The following is a 22,491-nucleotide window of genomic DNA, read 5'->3' as shown; positions in this document are numbered from 1 at the left end:
TATTTTACGGTAGTAAAATAGCTGCCGGAATATTACCGTTTTTTTAAGATGTTTTTTGTAACAGTGTGGCTACAGGGGCTTTTATAAAGTCCAAAGCAAAATGGCTAGAACAAGGTGAAAGAAATTCTTGTTACTTTTGTGCTCTTGAGAAACGAAACCAAAGAAGAAACAATATATCTGCCCTTAAGATTGATAATAACATAACCACTAATCATTTAGATATCTCAAAACATGTTGGTTCATTCTACAATGATATATACAAATCAAATTGTAATATCAATGATTGCGATAGATTTATCGAGTCAGTTAAAAATTTTGCCCCAACAATCTCAGAAAACTTTAAAACTAATTGTGAACGTCCCATAACAAAATCAGAAATTTCAGAGGCACTTCGATCAATGAAAAAGGGCAAATCTCCAGGCAAAGATGGTTTATCAGTGGAATTTTATTTACATTTCTCGGATATCATTGTTGATCCTTTATTAGAATTATTTAAGGAATGCCGTGATAGAAAAGAAATGTCCACAAGCATGAAACAGGGTATTATAACTTTAATTCCTAAACCTGATAAAGATCTTCTATAGAAAATTGGAGGCGTATCACACTTTTGAACATAGATTTTAAGATCATCTCATTGGTCTATGCCAAAAGATTAAAAAAAAAAAATCTTGATGAGATCATAGCTGAAACGCAAACCGGATTTATGACCAACCGCCATATCAGTTCAAACATAAGGCTTATTTTTGACCTATTACACTACCCTGACAATATAAATAATGGTTCCCTTATTGTGTTTCTTGATTTTTATAAAGCTTTCGATACGGTAGAACATTATTTCTTATTTAAAGCACTGAAAACTTTTGGTTTTGGTCCACACTTTGTGTCAACTATCAAAATGTTTTATAAAAATATTGACAGTTGTGTTATACTATATCCAAATACTACTAAGATTTCCAGTCATGAGATCTGTTCGCCAGGGTTGCCCAATTTCACCCTTTTTATTTTTGATTGTGGCTGAACTACTTTCATTACACATTTTGAATAGCCCAGTAATTAGGTTTATCTGTTATGGGTAAAGAAATCAGACTGACTCAACTAGCAGATGACACTGTTTTATTCTTAAAAAACAAAGATCAGATTGAAAAGGCTATTTCATTAATAGACAAATTCTCAACTGCCTCTGGATTAAAAATAAGTCTAAATGTGAAATTTTATTTTTGTACCAATCAAATGTCAAATCTTTATACGATATTCCTGTCAAAAACTGTGTTAGATACCTTGGTATTCATGTCTGTAAGAATGACACGGAGCGTCAACAACTCAATTTCTCTCCCAGGATGGAAAAAACTAAAACTATGTTGAACTTATGGCTCCAAAGAGACCTATCAATTTTTGGTAGAATCCTTTTGACTGGAGGTGTTTCCAGATTTGTGTATCCAGCCCTTTCCGTTAATGTGTATGATTCCATGTGTAAAAATATTTTGTTAACTTTGTATGGAAGAATAAGCACCATCATCTGAAAAATCATTGCTTTGTGGAACTAAAAATAAAGGTGGTTTTGGCCTTCTGGACTTCATGGACCTGAACTATACATTTAAGGTGAAATGGCTAAAAGAATGCTTAAAATCTCCTGGATCATTATGGCATTTCATGCCACATAACATTTTTAGGAATGTTGGAGGTCTACAGTTCTTATTGTCTTGTAATTACAGTATATCAAAGTTACCAGTTAAAAACAGCTTGGAAACGATGTTGTTCACATAACTTTTCTCCACATAGATCTATTATCTGGAATAATGAATGTATCACTAAAAGGAACAAATCACTTTATTTGCAGAATTGGATTGATAAAAAGATAATCTATTTAAAAGACTTATTTGACGTTGAAGGCCAACTACTTAGTTATAATGACTTTATTACTGAAAAAAACATTCCCTATCAAATTTAAAGATTTTAGTTCAGTAATAAAGTCCGTTCCTAGTGGACTGATTGATTTAATGAAAGGCTACAAAAAACAGAACACACCACATGCATCCGTTAACACTCTTTATATAAATGGTATTGATCTCTTAAGCAAGAAATGCACCAATAAACATATTAGAGAATGTTTGTATAATGCGAAGAAAATAACTCCAAGAAGGAAGTTTTTTTGGAATGCTATTTTTGAAAATATCAACTGGGATAAGGCAAGGCTTATTCCTTTTAGATTTTGTATCACAAACAAAATAAGAGAATTACATTTACAACAGGAAAATACTACATAACATTTTAAAACATAACATATACACAACATTTTTTTTGTGCTCAGTTGCAGTATCCAGATGAAATTCATAATCATGCCACACGATTCTCAACCAACCACAATTTAGTAATTCCTCGTGTTAAAAGTAACTTTTTGAAAAACTCTGTTATATTCAGAGCATCGTTTCAGTGGAATAAGTTGCCTGAGGCAATAAGAGAATTGGCTTCAATTCATAATTTTAAAAATCACCTAAAAGCCTATTTAGGCAGTTTTTAATGTATTTGTAAAAATTGTAGAGGGTAATATCACTTGTAATGGAAATTGTGTATTTTGTTTGAGTGTTTTGTTTTGGTTTTCTGCTTTTATATAATTTTTAATATTCACATGTTTACATTTCAGTATTGTAAAACTTTACTGTAGATCTAATTGTTGTAACATTTTATTTGGAGATATTTGATGGCTTGGGCCCCATGAAGACTAGCAGCCACTGTTGTGGAAGCTAATGGGGTTCCTTATAAATAAACAAATAAACAAACAACATTTCAAGATTCTGTGACACTGATAGAAAATTTACCTTTTGTAAAACTAAACCTGAAAGTGTAACTCATTTGTTTAATTTCAAAACTCAACCCATTTGTTTTTGATTGAAATGGAATATTACTTAAACTCTCTTAAATCAACTTCAAATAAATTGATTGAAATTCATTCCGAAATTTTCAACAAATGAGCTGTCACAGATACAATTTTCAAGTACAAAGCTATTATGAAGTCTGTCACGTCCCTCTTTTTTCCCTGTATTTATTTATTTACCCTTCTTATTTTCAGTGTACTGCTTATTGTTGCGCTGATTTGTCCTGTATCTCGACTGTACAAACTGAACTGGAATGACTGACTGTTCACGTTACAGTTTCAAATAAAGTTTTGAAAAAAAAATTCAAGGTTAAAAAAAGTTGTTTCCAGTTTGATCACGTGATGAACAAAGGCTGAAAGTGAAAGCAGGCGAGGGTCGGGTCTGCGCCGAGTCCACAGACAGCTGCAATGTCCGCGATCAGCAGAGCAGAGGTAGGTGCTTCTGTTCTCATGTACAGCTAAGGAAGCACAACAACGTTTTTACGGCGGTCCGGTTTGCGCAGTGTAGCCTGCACCGTATCTGCGCAGTTGCTCTGGCAGCACGTAGGGTTAGAGTGCGCTGCTTTCTCTTCTTTAGTTCATCGCAAAAGCAGCTTATACAAAACAGCGTTAACAGAGTTAACTGCGATACGGCGCTCACACCGCTGTTTAATACGACTTCCGGTGTTCTGACAAAACACCCTACCTATCAAGCTGTGAATCTCTGATTAATACGAGCACATTTCTGCTCTGAGCTCTTCCACTCGTGCTACGGTACTTTGGCTGTATCCCAGTTCAGGGTCTGCAGCCTTAAAGGCCGCATTTTAAGGCCGATTACGTCACAGCGACGCGACGAAGGTTGCTCGAAATGCGGCCGTCAAATGCGTCCTACATTTCCCTGAATTTAAGGAGACTTCGGCTGAATCCCCATTCAGGGTCTGCAGCCTTAAAGTATGCAGCCTCAACGGTCCTCAAGGGCCGCGTACTCAAAGACCGCTAAGGCCGGAAGTGTGAGGCTTGTGAAGTGGGACGGTCTAGCCTCCGTCGCGCTGCCCAGGTTGCCTAGCAACCATGATAGCTGGAAACCTGTGGTTGACAGAAAAGAAGGAGAAAATGTTTTGTTCGTTTGTTTGTTTGTTTCTACATGAGCTTTGTGTGATTTAATAAGTATCTGAGGCTGAGACCACAGGACTGTAAAACATGATTGTTGGGCTTCATATCTGTACTGAACAAAGATTAGCTAGTAAATAACAATTAGTTAATGTTGTTCATGAGACTAAAGTCAGTGTAAATGTGATATGGCCAATATTATAGTTATTATACTAATCATTATTAGTTATTACAGCAGTGAGTTTGAACTCTCAAATCAAATCATTTCTATTGTACCTGCACATCACATGTGTAGGTACACTGGTGCAGCACATGTGAGTGAACTCTGTGTCAAACACTGAGCTTCAGTAAAGATTCGAGTTGCAGCTATTTATATGTCCTATCACCTTAAATCTTCACTCAAAGACACTCAAGTATTTTTGACAGTGTATATACAGATGTATTATATATAAGAGACAAATGTTGTTCCTTCAGTATGTTGTCATTACTAAATTTGGCTCAATGTTTACATATATGTGTAAAAAGCAAATGTACGAGCTGTGATAACTGTGTCTGATAGAATGAAGAGTAGACTGATATATGAAATATTCCTTTATTGGGTGAGAAAATCAGACCATGTCATAACTGCTGTAAGTCACACAGAATAGATATCAGAGCCTTAAACAGGCTGACGTCTGCTAAATGGGTCAAACTGGGCAGAAAGTCTACAAACACATAACATCCTTGTGTCATGATATTCAGGACTGCAAACCGAGCAGCATCACTGACTTTCAGCTTGTTGTGTTTGTGGATATATGACTGACTTTAATTATCCACAAAATCATCACATTGGCCATCACAATGGTACAATACTGAACATGATGTTCTTTTTGATGGCACTATTCTTCATAACATGAATCATAATCATCATCATCATTAATGATAATACTTAGAGATCTTCCTGACCCTAACGCAGTGGAATATTCCTCTTGTTTGTTATGTAGAATAGAATAAAGTAGAGTAGATTAGAATAGAATAGAATAGAATGCCTTTATTGTCACTATACAGTTGTACAATGAGATACAGAGCATCTCCTACTCAGTGCAAACATGGGGGCGGGGTGCACAGTTCTGCAGCAGTATTAAAAATATATATAAAATGTACAAATATACAATCCGGTGTAAAAAAAAAAAAGTAAATATGTAAATAAATAATGTTTGTATATACAGTTCAGGTTGTTGCACATAGAATTTAGTATTGCACATTCATACTATCATTATATCTCTCGGCTGGCCTGGGAACGCCTTGGTATTCCCCCGGATAAGCTGGAGGAGGTGGCTGGGGAGAGGGAGGTCTGGGCCTCTTTGCTTAGGCTGCTGCCCCCGCGACCCGGCCTCGGATAAAGCGGATGAAGATGGATGGATGGATGGACATTCATAGAGGAGAATGGGGGGTGGGACTGTGTTATCAGTGCATGCGTGGGTTAAGGGTGGTTATGGTTATTCCTGTTGTCCTATATGTCGTGCACAGCTGGTGTGGAGCACCAAGAATTTTGTGACAATAACAGGCTATTCTATTCTATTGTGTTTCTATTTGTTTGTCTAACGTGGCAGCTCTGGTATGGACACAGTTCTTGACTCAATATTCTGAGCTTTATTATAATGTAGTGCATTTTAATGGCATTGATGATCAAATAACTAAAGCTGTCCTGTCTCGTTGCAGTTTTTCACAGACATCATTCTCAGCATTGATGAAACTCCTTTTAAAGATAAGGGAACATTAAAGAACATTGTTGAAAGCAGGAAGGATTGTTACTCCTATGAGAAGAAGGGTTCCTGTTACAGAGTGAAAGGAACCTTTGAACAGCTGCACAAACTTGTAAGAAGATGCCAAAGAGCGACCGATCATCACAGTACTGCTACACATGGACGGACAGGTCAGCACAGTCATCACGCTTCCACTCGTGTCAAATCTGTGGAAGTGTCTCGGGTTGTTATGGACTACATTAATAAAAAATGTGACGAAAAACTTGGAAAAATTCTTGGAAACTGTTCACTGGTCCCTGTACCACAGTCTGACATCACTGCACGGATTACTTTCAGACCACAGAGCGACTCGTTCCGCCAAGCTGCCTTTGTCAGGCAGAGGTTCATCACATTTTACCAGAGAGTTGCGTCTGACCTGCACATCATATCTGTCCCTGGGGATCTACACGAGCAGAACAAGCTGCAGAGAAAATTCCCAACTCTCATCTTTGAACCAAGCAACAATAAACTAACAGTCATGGGACCTTTTCCACACATAGCTGAATTTAAGGAGTTTCTTTGGAAAAATCGTTCAACCAAGCGTCTGGTCAGCAAAACTCCAACAGACAGTCTGAGCAACAGAATCTCAGCGTCTTCATCGGCACACAAAGATCCTGATGATGAATCCTGCCCCATCTGTATGGAAACAATAGTCAGAAATAAGAAAAAGACACTGCGGTGCAAGCACTCTTTCTGCAGCGACTGTCTGGAGAAAGCTTTTGTATACAAGCCAGTCTGTCCCACCTGTGGGGAGTTATATGGCACTCTAAAGGGGACACAGCCTGATGGAGGCACTATGGAGGTCACCAAAAACACTTCACCTTTGCCTGGTTATGAGAAGTATGGAACAATAGTCATCCACTATTATATTCCACGTGGCATTCAAAAGGTAAGAGTGCAGATACAAGGTCATTTTCTCTGTGATCTGCTTCCTGGTTTCAGGCAGACATGTTTGACCCGGTCAGACTCATAATTATTAAACACAGAAATAAGACTAAGGCATAGGCTAAAACTTAACTTTTAGTGTGTGTGTGTTTTTGTTACCCTTTCATGACCCCAGTCTGCAGCATCTAGGTTTCACATCATCATCATCATGTTCCATCTGCTCACCTCACTACCACAAAACTCTGGGCTGCACTTCCACCAGAGCACCACACCACTTCTCCTTTAAATCACATGTCAACATCCATCTGTTCAGAACTGCATACCCGCCATTATAACTTGGTCCTAGTCTCTTGGTACCTTGATTAGTTTTAGAGTTGTGACTCTGTTTACTTTATTTAATCGTCTGTTTTTATTTTGCTGTACTAATGTCAGGTGACCTTGAAATCGTCTCACGGAGCAATCTGAATCTAAAACAAGATACCTGATAGATAGATAGCCTGAGTCTAGCTCCTGTCACCACCTGGTCCTGGTGACCCTTCTACTACTCTTATCAGTACCTGCACCAGATTTGATCCTGTGTGACTCTTGCAGTGGGCGTGTTTGTCCAATTGCATGACCCTCTTGGTTGTGTTGTTGTGTTGTAGTGAGCAGTCAGTCATGTAGCTTTCCATTGCCCTAGTTCACGTGTCAGTGAATTATGGCTTTGGCTAGTTCACTGACAAAATGTAACTTGTTGTATTTAATTTTATTTATATAGAACCAAATCGCTACAAGAATCACCTGGAGGTGCTTTATATTGTACTGTAAAGAAAACCCTACAGCAGGCATGTCTGCTGCCATGAGCATCAGGCAGCATTGGTCACAGCGTCGGCCCCGTCTGATCCTGCAGGGGTGACAAACTCTGCAGCTTTTGAAGTTGTGTTGTTGACACCTCAGATACTGGTCTTATCGAGGTGTTATCACCTCGTCTGTGCGGCAAAGCTTGATTTATTGCCACTGTTATACGGTCAGTGTTGGGTGTAATGTGTCACAAAGTTCATGTTACTGGAATCACATTACATTTTTCAGTAAAACAGTGGTCTGTACTAAATTCAGTAATTACACGGTGAAAGATCAAAATCCAACACGGACTCGTGTCAACGTGAACTCTTTGATCAGAGCAGGACCCAGTGTGCTCCTGATGTCACCAGCCTGGAGAACTGGGAGGGCTGTGTTAGGAAGGGCGCGCAATATTAAATATTTGTCACATCAAACAAAAACTCAAAGAGGTGTTTTGGAGGTCGTACTCCTGTGTCCTAGCTGAGTGTACATGAAGCACACGGGTGGGTTCATTCGTGTGAGACTCACAACTTCTGTCTTGTGTGCATAATTTTAAGAATTTCTCAGCACATATAAGCTTTACTTTTATAAAGAGTAATAAAGAAAGCAACTGCAAACTACAGCTACCCGAGAGCCAAATCCACATTGAGTCTAGGCAAGTTAGATAAAGCAGAGAAACCTTTTCTGTCTGTCTGCAGGAGGAGCATCCCAGCCCAGGTCAACCATATGAAGGAGCATCCCGGACCGCCTACCTTCCAGACTCCCCGGAGGGCAGGATGGTGCTGGGCCTGCTGAGGCGAGCCTTCGATCAGAGACTCATTTTCACCATCGGACGCTCCACTACCAGTGGCAGAAACAATACAGTCACATGGAACGATATCCACCACAAAACCTCAACACATGGAGGACCGACTCAGTAAGGACAATGGCAACACTGCAGCTCATTGATCGATCATTTTGGATTGATTGTACCCTCAGTCTCTTCTATATTTAACCCTTGTGTGGTGTTCGTATTTTTGTTACTCAGCCAGTGTTCATGGGTCTGGTGGACCCGCTAGAGTTTTGGCTTTCCAAATTAACACTATCAAACAATTTTATGTTAAATTACTCAACAGATGTTTACTTCATCCCAATTACAAGACATATGAACAGCAAACATGGTTAATTTTTTCCCTTTACCTTTGTTAGATCACATTTATGAATTAATGTGCTTCTCGTTTTTCTTTTATATAAAATGTTATAAATAAATCAGTTATAATCAAGTGGAGTGAGTGGAAAGACACAACACATTTACACGTGAAAAAATAATTAATTGTTAAATTTTTCTTTTGAAAAAAACTGAACACGGGTCTCACAGACCCGAACACCATACAAGGGTTAAGGGGCGTCCACACAGGAAGCATCGCTAGTGAACATTTCAAGCACCGGTTGCAGAGATCACACTTTATTTACCACATCGGTGGTTCTTTTGTTCACTGTTGCTTGAAGTCGCTTACTTTCATGTCCATGCTGCGGTCTCTGGACGGCACCTGCGGTGTGGACGTCCCCTTACAAATGTACTGATGAGTGCATGTCAGCAGGTTTTTGCCTCCGAACAGTTCTTCCCTTGCAAAGAGAACTAGCGTGTATCGATTCCTTTATTTTACATCAGTCTGTGTTAATGTCTCAGGCTCATTATTAGTTTTCATCACAGGTGAAACTGGCTGTAGTTCAGTTTGGTTTGTTAGTGCTAGTTTACCAGGTGCTTTCTATGTCATTTAAGTTAGACACCTTACATATTAGCCCACCTTACAGCCAGACAGCCTTATGAACAACATGCTGGACGTTTCAGACACCAGCAGAACCAGGCAGCCATCTGCTGCTGGGTGGTGAGAGGATAGAGGCGAGCGTACCACAATCAAGGACAAGAGTAGACAGCAGTTAATGACGTGCAACAGTAAGAATATAAGGCAGCACTTATTTTCCTGTGACTGTGTTACAGCTACGGATACCCCGACCCCGAGTATCTCAGCCGAGTTCGAGATGAGCTGAAGGTCAAAGGAATTGAGTAAGTTTAAGGTTTGTGTCTGCACAAAGAACACTTACGATTCCTTTTCTACGTTTTGTCCCTGTTTCATGATTCGACGTTTTGAACATAAACTGTATTTAATATAACCTGTAATGTTGGAAGCAGCTAATATCTGCAAAAGAAGTAACAGTAGTAACACAAAAGGTCAAACACAGTTATGTCCCATTTCAAAAAAAGTCACAAACAGTGCATACGAGTGGATGTAAGGAGCTATGACGTGTGTTTCTGTTCACTTTGTCACAGGTAAAAGACGCAGCCGTCCCAGACTGACCGCTGCTCATCACCAGCTGAAGGCACACGAAGCGTTTCCTCTCGCTGTGCTTTCATGAGTCGTGATTTTTGACAAGAAGCCAGTTTAAGTTGATTCTCCATTAACTCCCCCCCCATTAAATATCAGCTACGTTGTATAAATGCACTTTGGTAACACTAACCAGAGGTCTTAATAAGGAGGATGGCTAACATCCCCAGGGTCACTCAGTTGTGTTGTTGGACCTGCAGTGACTACGTTGTTTCACTCAGTGTCCGACTAACAAACATGCAAAGTACTGGGATGATGCTGATTTTTGTGTTGTTCTTTCATTATATGTATTTAGATGTTTGTACACTGATTAGGAGGCATGTTTGTGACTGTCCAGAACTCCAATTTCCTTTTTTTCAAATTATAAGCCACATGAAGCTAAATGAAGGTAATGTTGATGTCCTCTTCTGAGCACAGGCAGCCACAGCATGGCTCCTCCAGGACTGGTGGTGCTATTCTCCAGGCTGATTGGTCAGTGAGCTGTGATTGTATACCTGTTCAATCACACCTGTAACCTTGAACAGAACCTCCTCTTAAGCAGTTTAGAGTCGATGTACGAGGTGAGAAGTGAATCATCACTAAACAAACTAAAGTAACATTCAGCCCACATCACACTTTGAGCTAAAACGTTGCTCTCCAGAGCGTCCGTGAGTGTACAAAGTGTGTGACGTTTAACACACACAGAAAGAGCAAATAGTGCTTGTATGAATGAGTGTGAAGCGCTTTGAAAGAACTGTTCCATTTACTATTCAGGTTTGTGGTGACAGAGTGCTGAATGCAGGGTAGTGTATCAGTGTGTCGACCCACCGACAGGGTGACACAGCTCACTCTACCTGGTGTTTACGTTCAAACCTAAACGTCCCTGTAAGACTTCACTAGTGTTTGGTGAAGCTGTGTTTATCAGTACGCTACAGCAGGCTGCACCACACATCTGTGCCCAGCTGTGTCATCCATCATTTGGTGGACTTTGTATAAAAGTTGCATTTATTCTGACTGAATTCACTGTGTTGCAAACAAATAACAACAAAAACCATGAGTGGGTGTGTCTGTGACTTCTGTTCAATCATTTTCATTGGAATTGAAGCTGGCCTGACAGATTAGTGCTACACAGCTCACACAAGCACAGAGTTTGGTTTAAACATCGAAGTCACACGTTATGATCTGGCTGTTCTTGGATCTGTTTTCAGGACAGTACACAGACTGGAGGTCCCTTTATTTAGAGAGCACACATCACTTTGCTGCAACATGTCATGCCTTATGCACAAGCCTCCTGATGTCTCTTCTCTTGTTAGATATGGAAAAGAAGAAGGCCATCCTAATTAAGCAACATCCTTCATCACGTTCATGGGGAAAAGGCTTTGTACATTTTGACAGTGAACCATAAACTTATGCCTAATTCAAACACGTCAATAGGAGAATGTGAGGTTCGATTCTTCTGACAGCCTGACGTGTACCCAGCTATCCAACAGACGGATCAATCTGAGGAGTTCAGCTAAAACGTAGAGACAACGGCTACATCGGCTCCACTGAGAACCACAGTGGGCAAAGATGTAAACACAGAGCTTCTGATTTACATACTGTAGGTTACACTTTACTGATTAACCCTCTGACTTCACAATGGGATTAGTCGACCAAGTTAAAATAACCTCAGAACTCCTGGGCACATCTTGAGTGGGTTCACTGAGATCACAGACCCACACTCTTTCCACTGATAGTGGTACGGTTCATACTCATTTAAACTGAAAACTGCTTCCAAGAAGAAATAATGGCATTAAAGATACACATCGATGAACATGATGCAATCAGTTTGTGCAGTTCTTAAGGCCTTTTGTTTTTGGTGTGCCGTGGTTGTTACTGGTGAAGGAACCTGCTTACGTTTCAGATGACGTTCTCGATTAGACGGAGTGTCCAGGTTCCCAGACTGAGCTTGTGTGGTGCAGACAGTACATCGCATCAGAGTAACGTAAACAGTCAGTTTGGGACTTTGCTGTGTTTGGAGGTTCCTGGAGTTTCCCTGTACTGGAGAAGAGGTGGATTATGAGTCATCAGACGGAGCTCGTTTCACTCAGTGAACACTTTTATTTTATGCACCCAAGACCAGGCAGCGTGAGCACATTCTGGAGGAGGAGCCTGCATTCAGCACCATGTCTCACTGAAATGTGTCATTGTAGTTGGGAACGTACCAACTGTAGCTGTCACTGATGCTGAGTTTGTTCTCTATCAAAGTGGAACATTTGATCCTTAGTAAACAGAGTAAAAAGGCGCTGTCCCACCACCTGCTGCTTTAACCCTGGCGTGCTAACATTAGCCGGTGTGTGTCTGTGAAGGTCATCAGCTCTTTCCAAACTCCTTATAGGGCTGATATTAGTCCTGCACCAAAATCTGTTTTCATTGCAAATAATTCAGAACTGTTTTTGTTCAACTACTTTTGAGAACATTTCTCCTTTGATCAGCACAGAAACGACAGAAGCTCAAATCCAAAGCACCTTCTGCAGGAGCGTACCCTGGTCCACGATCGGCCGTGTTAATCCCACAGGAACTCCTCCACGAACAGCGAGACCGCTCACAGCTGTATAGCTCTAGTCTTTACCAACCACACATACACACAGGACTTTATTCTGTACACTTCATGCACATCATCTCCATGACCACCTTAGAATGACCATTTACCCAAGCATGCATGTCTTGACTGTGGGAGGACTAGCTGGAGCAAACCCATGCAGCACAGGGAGAGCATGCAAAGTCCACACAAAAGGCCTCAGCCAACCACGAGACACCACAGCGCTAACGACGACACGGGCGCGCCGCCCCAGGCCGACAGCACTTAGCTGCTTTTATGGTGTCTGATGTTGTTCTGCGTTGAACTGGAAACTGCCACAGCCTGATGGGAAATGACTTTTGGCTTCTCAACACTTGATGCCAGCGTTTTTGCAAACCAGAGAGGAACTTGGTTTATTATCATCATGGGTTCTCAAAGTTGTTCAAAATTGGAGCTGAAATTGCACTTCTCTAGTCAAAAGCCTGGTCCAAGTGTGAGCGAGCTATACATCAAGTTTTACTTCTTCATTCCCAACATGTAAACGACCATACAAACCAGTGACGTTACAGAGCTACAGACTGGTGTCAAATGAAAACAAAACCCTGTGGGTTAGTAAGAACATGGAGCCAGGATAGCTTCAGTGCTACAGCATCGTCCGTCACTGGGTGCGTTGATGATGCAAGGCTCGCTCCATCATGTACGGGTCCGTGCTCGTGCCTCGACGGTGGCCACACTGGTATTGTAGGAGAGGTTTCATCATCACGATCAAATTTATACCGGTTTTCAGTGACTCACTTCTAACTATGCCAGCAGCACAACAGAGCCAAACCAAACAGGAGTTAGTGTCCCAACAACTGAGCAAACATCTGGAACTCAATCTGATGGTGGCCCACAGTCACAGAGTGGACCAGTACAGATGTTACTCCCAATAAATTAGACTCCAGCTCATCTAACCTTTTACTTTCCTGCTGCTGTGCACATGTACATCATTGTTGATAACCTGTGACATCTGTACCACACTCTTAAAAAAAGAAAAACAGGATATGAATCAGTGATTTCAGGCCTACCCATACCATCAGCAAGCACTTCATGTGACGTGGCATTTAACCACAGCTAGTTTTTATGAAAGTGAACACATAACTGATGCAGGGTAGAGACAGGGTCATGGAGCATCATCAAAGAGAATCATCAGGAAGGAAAAGAAACAGAAAGAGGAAACAGGGCAGCCCATGCCACAAAATCCAGGCGTCTGGTACCAGAAGTCACTAAAGTCAAAATGTCAGGGTCAGGAGTAATTTTCACCCCCACTGTCACGTCAACGCCACTGCCTGCTGTTCCCTCATTTAGTGAAAGCAGCCACCACAGCCCATAGCAGCTCGTTGGTGTTGGCCTTCATGCTCTCCCCTTCTGGCTCCAGTTCCAGCAGCTGCCGCACTCTCTTCATGGCGAGGTCATACTGATCATCTAACAAGGGGGCAAAGGCATTTTCCAGAACATCAGAGGAATGGGCTAAGAAGATGAGAGCCAGGAGCCGCTTGTCCATTCGATGAGGATCATTCACCCACTTGTCCAGCACAGCCTCCTGCACCTTCTTAATGAGGCGCTGTTTGATGTTGTTGTTGGTCAGGGGATGTGTCGTCATGTCAAACAGCAAAAAGTTCTGCTTCTCCGTAGTCAGGACACCTTTTTCCACCAAGTTTTTGGCCAGCCGTTCACGGACGTTCCTCAGCTGGTAATGAAGCTTCAACGGGTTCCACGTCTCTCCTACAAGGAGCCAACAGAACAGAGAGCGTTAGTGCCGTCACACGCCAGCATAACCAGCTCAGCTACGCCTACACCACAGACAACAGGAAAACCGCATCAGCGCCAGTACAGCAAAGGCCTCAATGAACCTTTAGCTCAATAAACTGTAGACAGTTTGGTGTGATTGGAGATGCCGGTTCTTTAAAGTTGTCGGTGGACTGGTTGTTACAACAACATGCCTGTCAACCTATTCAGGAAGACTGTTATTTACCTGCTTCACAGTGCACACATCACAGCACTCACACTCTAACTACACTTTACCTGCAGACACAGTGTTTTGCTAAGAGTCACTTGGAAACACAGTGAGGAAGCACACAGTGCAGTGGGAGAGCCCACAGCAGCAGGACAGCTGAACTCACCGCTGAGCAGCTCGATCCAGCTCTGCACAGTCTCTGGTGGCTGAGTGTCTTTGATGTGTTTGAGAGCTTCGTCCAGGAGCACATCACCTGTAGGAGCATCTGACTTGCAAATCACCTGCAAATGCATCCAGAATCAGAGCAGGCAGAGCGTGGAAATGTTCTTAACCCTGAAAGAATCCTGAAGTTAATCCAGGCTTTGCTGAACCATGAAAAAGTCCTTACCAACAAAGTGGGAGCAGATTATTATAGTAAAGACTGACACGACGTGAAACAGCACCGAGTGAACTAACCCATATGGAAAAGAAATAGTAAAAACATATGATTTACTCATGAAAGTGGCCACTTTCTCATTACTTTCATATAATTTTTTTTAGGAAGTATACAAAACATACAAGTTTCATTATATAATTTTTCAAGGGATCTTATATCTGTTTTCTACGGAAGCGTAGAGCTGCCACCCAGGCAAAAGAAAAATACAAGTGTATCACGTTATAACGTGAAAGGTTTATTGTTCTAACAAGATACTTTTCCTGTTTGTACAATATAATATTTATATTGTACGAACGTGATATTATGTTGTACAAACGTGAAAAGTATCTTGTTAGAACAATAAACCTTTCACGTTATAACGTGATACACTTGTATTTTTCTTTTGCCTGGGTGGCAGCTCTACGCTTCCGTAGTTTTCACTCTTGTATGCTTTTCATACAAGTTTCATACAAGACCGAACAAACTTTATAAGATTTATAAATATCTTTTCCATATGGGAAAATACAAACAACTAGGCATGTGTGGGACTAGTCATCGTCGCTGCTGTCACTAGTCAGTACCAGACTTACTAGTCAGTTAATCTGTTAAAATTTTATTCTCAATTATGATAAATGGTTGTGTCCTAAGCAGCCACCAGATGGAGCATCGTTGTTGAGAAACACATCAAATCTCAGCTTGATGTTTTGTTATCAAAAATTAACATCAAAATAAAATAAAACGATGCTCAGTTTTAGTATTTGCTAGTTTGGTGAAACCTTTTATTAGCGCATTATTAGTAAAACTTTAAGTTGTGGTTTATTGTAATACCTAGGGCTGTGCCATATGACCAAAATGTTATATCCCGAAATAGGACATTCATCGTCCCGACAACCACATATATCACAAAACGCTTACATTTTCTGTCAGTTCGGTGAATCTCGGGCAGCTCGACCTGTGTGAAGTGTTTCAGCCGGGCGCCGTGTAGCTGGAGTCGAGTGTTTTGACCGATGCATGAAACTGTAACAGCCGCATTTGCTTTGTATTCATTACACGGCGTGCTGCGGGGAAAAGCCTGTTCTAATGTTTGAGTCGAAGGTTTATGTTTTAGCACCTGACGGCTCTTTCACTTCTCATCCGTAAACACTCTGCGTACTCTTTCACGTGATTCAGTTTATTTTGAAAAATCTCAACAGGATCTTCAGCTTTACCGTAAAAGGTTTATGTGGAAAACAAACAAGTGGACGTCAGAGCTGTCACTACCCGATCCGTACCGGAAACCTGATCGGTACTACGCATGTGTGAAAGGTGTCTCCTCCCGGCTGAAGCATTTTACGCTAGTTACGGGTCAGAGTATCTGTTAAGAATAATAAGTATCTCTTAAATTGTTTGCAGTAATGAAACATTTCAATGTAATGTAGACAAAAACGAAAAATAAAACGATAGTTACAGATCAGGACTCCCCGATCCGTACCGCACATGTGCAGATTTTTCTTCTTCTTCTGTTCGTTTAATGGCAGTTTACTCCCCAGTGTACAAGGATACCGCCACCTGCTGACCGAGCGAATGAACCCTATTGTAAAATGAACTAGCGTCATTACAAACGCGTGTTAAATTTGATTTAGTGATAGTAGAGTGCGTTTATGCTCGTCTGTGTAGAGAGGATTGATGGAACAGCGATGATTATGTCCGCTATCACTGTCAATTGTCAGTAAACACTTAATCGGGCTGCTGAATCTTCACGTGTCATATTACTAAGTCAGTATTAGTAAGTCTGTAATTAGGCGCCATTCTTCTTCTTTTACAGCGCTGTTGTTTAATCGGGGGACGAGAAAAGCATGAATTTGTTTGTAAACGGATTATCCATAGTTTAAATGTCCCGGCAGTCGAAAAGGAGGCAGAGCTGTTGAGAAATGCTAGGAGCTAACTGGGCGCTAACCGTGTCACTCTTAACTGTCGCAATGTTGGCAAAGAGAGGAAGTGACGTAAGATTTGCATATGCGTGGTACGGATCGGGTAGCGACAGTAGCCACGTGCTTCCCTCGGGTCCTCACTTGTTGTGACACGTGTTCGAAATGCAGAGAGGTGCGCTCGATTTGCCACACGGAGCAGCGCGAGAGTAAAGCATGAGGGAGGGGCTAATAATCAGTCATTTTTAATGATCGTTGAAAGCCCAGATCGTAATCGAGATTAAAATTCGATTAATTGAGCAGCCCTAACCGTAAATACAAAAAAGTTGCACAAAATTATTTCCAACTAGGGCTGGGCGATTTATCGAGTTTTTTTTAAAATATCGATATATTTTCATACGAGATATAAGATGTGACAATATCGTTTATATCGATATAGTCTATGTTACGTTATAATTATACTTGTGGAGCCGCAGGTTTGCCTCTCTTTCGTCCACTTTTGTCTCTACGCAAGGTTACTCGGCCTCGCCTCTCCTTCACTGAACACAACTCCGCCTCCCCCATAGCTTCACCTGCAGGCAATGACAAGATGAAAGCGGAAAATCTCCGTTAGCGAGTTACCGTGCGTGGGGCTGGGCGGCGTCAACGTGTTAGCGAGCTAACCGCGCTAACGAGCTAACTGCGCTAACGACATGCAGCCCGGAGGGGCTGCACGGCCTAAAATCCTTTCATTTTCTCAAAAATCGACAGCGCGCCTTATGTATGAATTCTGGTTGTGCCTACTGACCGCGAACCGATTTTATGTGGTACACAGCGCTCAGCAATCTGTCAAAAAATGTTTTAATATGACTTTGCTAAGCTACGGAGCTGCACCACTTGATGGATTGTCGGAGGATTACGGCTACCGAGGAGGAGCCTCGCGGAGTGATACGTGCTGTGTGTGTATAAGGACCATAAATGGCTCCTGTTCAGAGACGTGGTGCAGCTGTGAAATCTGTCTTTGTTATTATGCTCAGCGTCTATTAGTTTACATTTTGACTGCACAATTGTGAGCTTTTTGTTATGCACAAAAACAACATTGTTTTCTTTTATTTATGGACCATGATTATTTAATAAATGCTGATAATTTATTTTTGAGTAATTTCTTCGTGTACATCTACGCTGTATGTAAATAAAAGTGCCCGTGTGACATCTGGGACACAGTGTGACTAAGAACTCTCTTTTTGTTCTTAACTTATGGCTTTAAAAAAATTAATAAATAAATAAATCGAGATATATATCTTATATCGCCATCCAGCTAAAAAAATATCGAGATATGAATTTTGGGTCATATCGCCCAGCCCTATTTCCAACCACAGGAAATTTATTTTGAGTGTCTTCATAGTTTTGTTTTTGAAATACACCAATTTTTATATACTGCAGGAAAACCAAAAATAAATATTATCATGCAAATTTGCAAAGAAAATGGCATATGCATCAAAATAAACTATTTCCAGCAGTGCAATCTGAGTCCTAAGCATCCCAGAAACGACACAGAAAGTCATAAAGTCAAACATAACTTTTAAAAACACCAGTATAGGCTCATGAGGCCCTGAAGGTAAAAAAACGACATTTCCGCGAAAAATGACGTCACTTCCGGTTCCGGGCAGGTGATGGCGGACATGTGATAGTTCGCGCTGACGTCTATTCCAATGTAGGAAGTGCTATGAACAGCTGATCGGATCGGCAAAGCGTGTTTCTGGAATATTATGTTTTTGTTCCTGCAAGTGTTTTTTATGAAATTTTTGCAAAGCTTTATGTGGAAGGAAACCGTGACCGAGGACAAGCTGATGGCATAAGATGTCAGTACAACTCCTCCGGTTTCTTATGAAAAAAATTATTGCGCTAGCTTGCGTGGTTGCAGTTCTACTGGGATTAAAAATAGTTACGCAAAACGGAGCGTGCTGCTCTGACCGGCTTTAAAGGGTTAAAAAGACTAATAACTAATAAAAACTAAACATTTTGAATGAATCCAAACTGAACTGAAATGAAACTGAATTAAAAACAAAGAACATCTTCAATGCAATAAAAACTGATTAGAAGATACAAAACTGTAACAACATGAGATTTTAGGTGTGTGCTTGGACATGAACAGCTGATATTACACGTCTGTTAAAGATGATTGTTCCTGTGCAGGCCTTCACTACACGCCGTGACACCATGACACTAATACACCAGCAGGGTGACGATGTCTAAACGGGAAACAGCTTGTGTACACAGTGAAAGCTTAAACATAACCGTGTCGTACCTTCCTGGCCAGCAGACCTTTCCTCCTCATGCCACAGGCCTCCAGATGAAGGCGTCCTCGCAGGGCCAGCTCGATCAGCATGCACCCTCGCAGCCCTGATGAAATGCAGTCATTCCAGAATGAGGTGTAGCCCTGTGCAATGGGACACATCGTCACAATCCAGGTTGTCAAAGAGTGCCAGAAGCCGACGAGCTCAGTACCAAATCATTGCAGGTACTTGGGGCGCCTTGAGGCGACTTTTGTTGTGATTTGGCGCTATATAAATAAAACTGAATTGTATGAGTGTGTCACAGGGCTAACACACAGAGACAGACAACCATTCACACTCACATCCACACCTAAGGGCACCAACTAACTCAACCCCACTAACTGCATGTCTTTGGATGGAGGGCGGAGCTGGAGAGCCTGGAGAGAACCCACGCAACCACGGGAGAACATGCAAACTCCCCATAAAGGGAGGTGGGAGAATCGAACTGCATCCTGTTTGTGGTAAATTCAGTTGACTGTACATGATTGGGAAAGGCACACAGCTGTCTACATAAGCTCCCATAGGTAACAGCACAAGTCAGAGCACAAACCCAGCCATCAAGTCCAAGAACGTGTGTAAACCAGGACTGTATCGAGGCACAGATCAGGGGAAGGGTACAAAAAAAGACTTCTGGCACTGAAGGTCCCAGAGTACAGTAACATCATCTATAAACAGGAGTTTGGAAACACTTCTTAGAGCTGGCTAATCTGAGCAGCACATGACAGGCGCTTGCAGTTTGTCACCTGAGGGACTCTCAGACCATGAGAAACAAAAGTCTGATGAAACACAGATTGAACTCTTTGGCCTGAAAGACAAGCGTCATGTCTGGAGGAAACCAGGCGTCCCTCATCACTTCCTTACAGGTGCTGCCCATGGTGGTGGCAGCATCATGCTGTGGAGATGCTTTCTAGCAGCAAGAACTGGAAGACCAATCAGAGTCGAGGGAAAGAGGAACGCAGCGACATACAGAGACGTGATAACGTGCTCCAAAGAGCTCTGGATCTGGAGGGGAGTAAGCTGTGCGCTTACTTTTGCTTTGAGGATCAAAAATGTCTTGTTCCTCACCTCCCACAGAGTTACTCACCGATCCTGACAGAACATATATGCATGTGTCCGTACTGACAGCAGTGTAAGCTGAGTGAGCTCTGGGAGACACTTTGGCACTTTTGAGGCAGAATATGGACCACAAATGTCATCGTTGTTCACTGTTAGCATCACAGTGGAATCATGTTTTGGCCACCAGGGTTGTGAGTCGGTCACACGACTGAAAACTGAGTAAATGGCTCATTTTAATGTGTGCACCACCCAGGCTAACTTTTATGATCATTATTTAACAGTTGTTGTTGCAGCAGAGCTTTTCTGACCTCTGACATTCCTCCTGAAGTTGTTCAGTGCTGTGAATGTAAACTACTTCAGTCAGTGAGGGAGGGACTGAGTGCTGGTCTGTCTGTCAGCTGGAGGAGGCAAACACAGCACCGTTTGTCTCAATATTGTTGACAATTTCAATTCTAGATGACCTGAATATCAGATTATCAGTTCTGTTAACAACCAATCAGCAGCAACTTGTCATCAAAGCAGAGTCCCACAGCCGTGGCATGGGTGAGAGAGGACCACGCTCTACTTTATCAACATGGATCTGAAGGAATAATGTTTGGTCACCCACTGAAACTCATCCGTCTTCATTTCTCAGCCAAATTTGTGATAAACTGGAGTCTTGTTGTGTACCTGAAACTCTCCATCAGCCATTTGGCTACTGAAGCTGCTGCATTTACTCTCTACAGAAGAAAAAACAGTTGTTTGTGTTGCTGACGTCAAAGTTAAAACGAGCAAACATGGTTTGTAATTTTGTTTAAACTGACACAAGTTTCCTGTTAAATTTGGAGGTTGAATGACTCCGTTTTAGTTGCATTCCTAATGTTATGTGAACGGGACTGAATCCGTACTCGAGGATTTTTAGATTTATCGGTGGATTTCACTTTGCTTGCTGTTCGTAGTTCAGTGACAGCAAATCATCGATACATCTAAACACACCTTTCACTGGTACTGTAGCACTTTGTATTAGTTATAATCAAACACTCCTGTAAACAGTTTTTTACTTTGACTCCATTCCGTTTATTCTTCTTACTCATTGTGTTAGCTTGGAGCTACTAACATCAACGCCAGGATCGCCGCACGTATTCTCCGACCATTACTGCTGAACTACTGGAAAATATCATTTCTTCTCATAATCGTGTAGCACCAGACATTAGCTATCTCGCTGCAGACTGAAGACAGCAACTGTTGTTAGCTACAGCTAGCATTGTAGCAAGCAGGGATGCTAACTTACATAGAGCTGTTTGGAGACTACAGCTAACGTTAGCCGAGCGATAACATTTAGCTTATTTGCTACAGCGTTAAGGCGCAGTTTATCTGCCATTACCTCTCGGTCCTTCAGTCCTAACAGCAACACTTCTTCCATCAGTGTAAGACGTGTTTCTTTGGAGTCTCCGGTATCATCATCGTCCTGATCCTCCGCTCGCCGGGGCCCGTGGTCTTCTTGGTCGGACGGTCGGTCTTTCTCAGCGGCGTTACGCGAGGCTTCGGTCCGCCTCTGCACGAGGCCCGAACTCCTCTGAGTCAACGAAGTCATTTCTGCCGGCGAGTGTGCTCAACAACTACGAAAGCAGCAAGTCTGGGACTACGTTCACCCAAGTACTTGTCAACCATAAGTATTTTGCGTATAGGTTAGTACCCTTATCAGGAGGAGTCCTCCTCCCCTTCCCCACCTTCCGCACCAGCGTCTGTCTAATATGGCGCCGAGCGGAGACTGTGGTACCAAACCTGCTGGATGGGTTTGGTACCACAGTCCTGCTGGATACCAAGCGACCCACCTTTAACTTAGTCTGAACGCCACACCAGCTGGCTAAAAGGCTCATGCTTGGACAGACCCACTGGACTCCTCCATATAATAACAAAATCTAAATACATACACAGATTCATGAAAACAAATAAGTACATTAAAAATACACTTGTTCCCAAGTGGAACCACAAGATAAACATGATTAAAGAACCAAATTAGTTATTCTGGACCTGTTCCTCTCGTGCTCTGTGTCCATTAATCATCTTAACTAACAGGGAAGGAATGAGTGCTTGTACTGGTCGTGCTGACATAGAAAAGCTGTGTACCGTTGCCCGAACTTTAATAAAACATACTCAGAATGCAGAGCATGCAGATCTGTTATAATGCCGTCTGCCTGTGTGAGGATGGTCTGCTAGTAATTCTTGAGAGTTTCACAACATATTGATTTGGCTGGGAGCTAGTACAGTCATGAGTGTAAAGGTGCTAAACGCCGTGTCAGAGAAGACAGAGTTCATCTTCACCTGCTGTGGCCCGTCTGACATGAAAGAGCGATACCAGTTTATCATCATCGTTTATTTGTATAGCACTTTAAAAAAACACACCAGGCAGACCAAAGTGCTGAACAACACAAATCAAAACAACAAAGTTAAAATACAATAAATTAA

At 41.8% G+C, this 22,491-nt stretch overlaps 2 protein-coding genes across 4 annotated transcripts; one reads left to right on the top strand and one right to left on the bottom strand.

The window, feature by feature from the left end:
- The first annotated feature begins 3,194 nt into the window (after positions 1 to 3,194).
- LOC113033185 (E3 ubiquitin-protein ligase DTX3L) lies at positions 3,195 to 10,851 on the top strand. Of its 2 annotated transcripts, none has more exons than XM_026186656.2 (5): positions 3,195 to 3,304; positions 5,663 to 6,634; positions 8,148 to 8,365; positions 9,431 to 9,507; positions 9,761 to 10,851. In XM_026186656.2, the coding sequence occupies exons 1-4, from the start codon at positions 3,281 to 3,283 to the stop codon at positions 9,498 to 9,500; spliced, it is 1,284 nt and encodes a 427-aa protein (XP_026042441.1). In that variant the 5' UTR covers positions 3,195 to 3,280; the 3' UTR covers positions 9,501 to 9,507; positions 9,761 to 10,851. The 2 variants fall into 2 exon arrangements, with proteins under 2 accessions (XP_026042441.1, XP_026042442.1); XM_026186657.2 differs by having other exon boundaries at positions 9,431 to 9,496; positions 9,761 to 10,198.
- Positions 10,852 to 13,298: 2,447 nt separating this feature from the next.
- Positions 13,299 to 21,883, bottom strand: golph3a (golgi phosphoprotein 3a). 2 transcript variants are annotated; one of them, XM_026186658.2, is made up of 4 exons: positions 21,407 to 21,883; positions 18,960 to 19,091; positions 14,517 to 14,631; positions 13,299 to 14,118 (listed from the first exon to the last, which is right to left on the bottom strand). In XM_026186658.2, exons 1-4 carry the CDS (start codon positions 21,614 to 21,616, stop codon positions 13,694 to 13,696), a joined length of 882 nt encoding a protein of 293 aa, XP_026042443.2. In that variant the 5' UTR covers positions 21,617 to 21,883; the 3' UTR covers positions 13,299 to 13,693. The 2 variants fall into 2 exon arrangements, with proteins under 2 accessions (XP_026042443.2, XP_080143664.1); XM_080287538.1 differs by lacking the exon at positions 18,960 to 19,091 and having other exon boundaries at positions 21,407 to 21,795.
- Between the last annotated feature and the right edge of the window lie 608 nt (positions 21,884 to 22,491).

This window comes from Astatotilapia calliptera, chromosome 12 (assembly GCF_964374335.1).
Source record: "Astatotilapia calliptera chromosome 12, fAstCal68.1, whole genome shotgun sequence".
NCBI lineage: Eukaryota > Metazoa > Chordata > Actinopteri > Cichliformes > Cichlidae > Astatotilapia > Astatotilapia calliptera.
The sequence above is the reverse complement of the archived record's forward strand: the minus strand, read 5'-3'. Positions and strand labels throughout refer to the sequence as shown.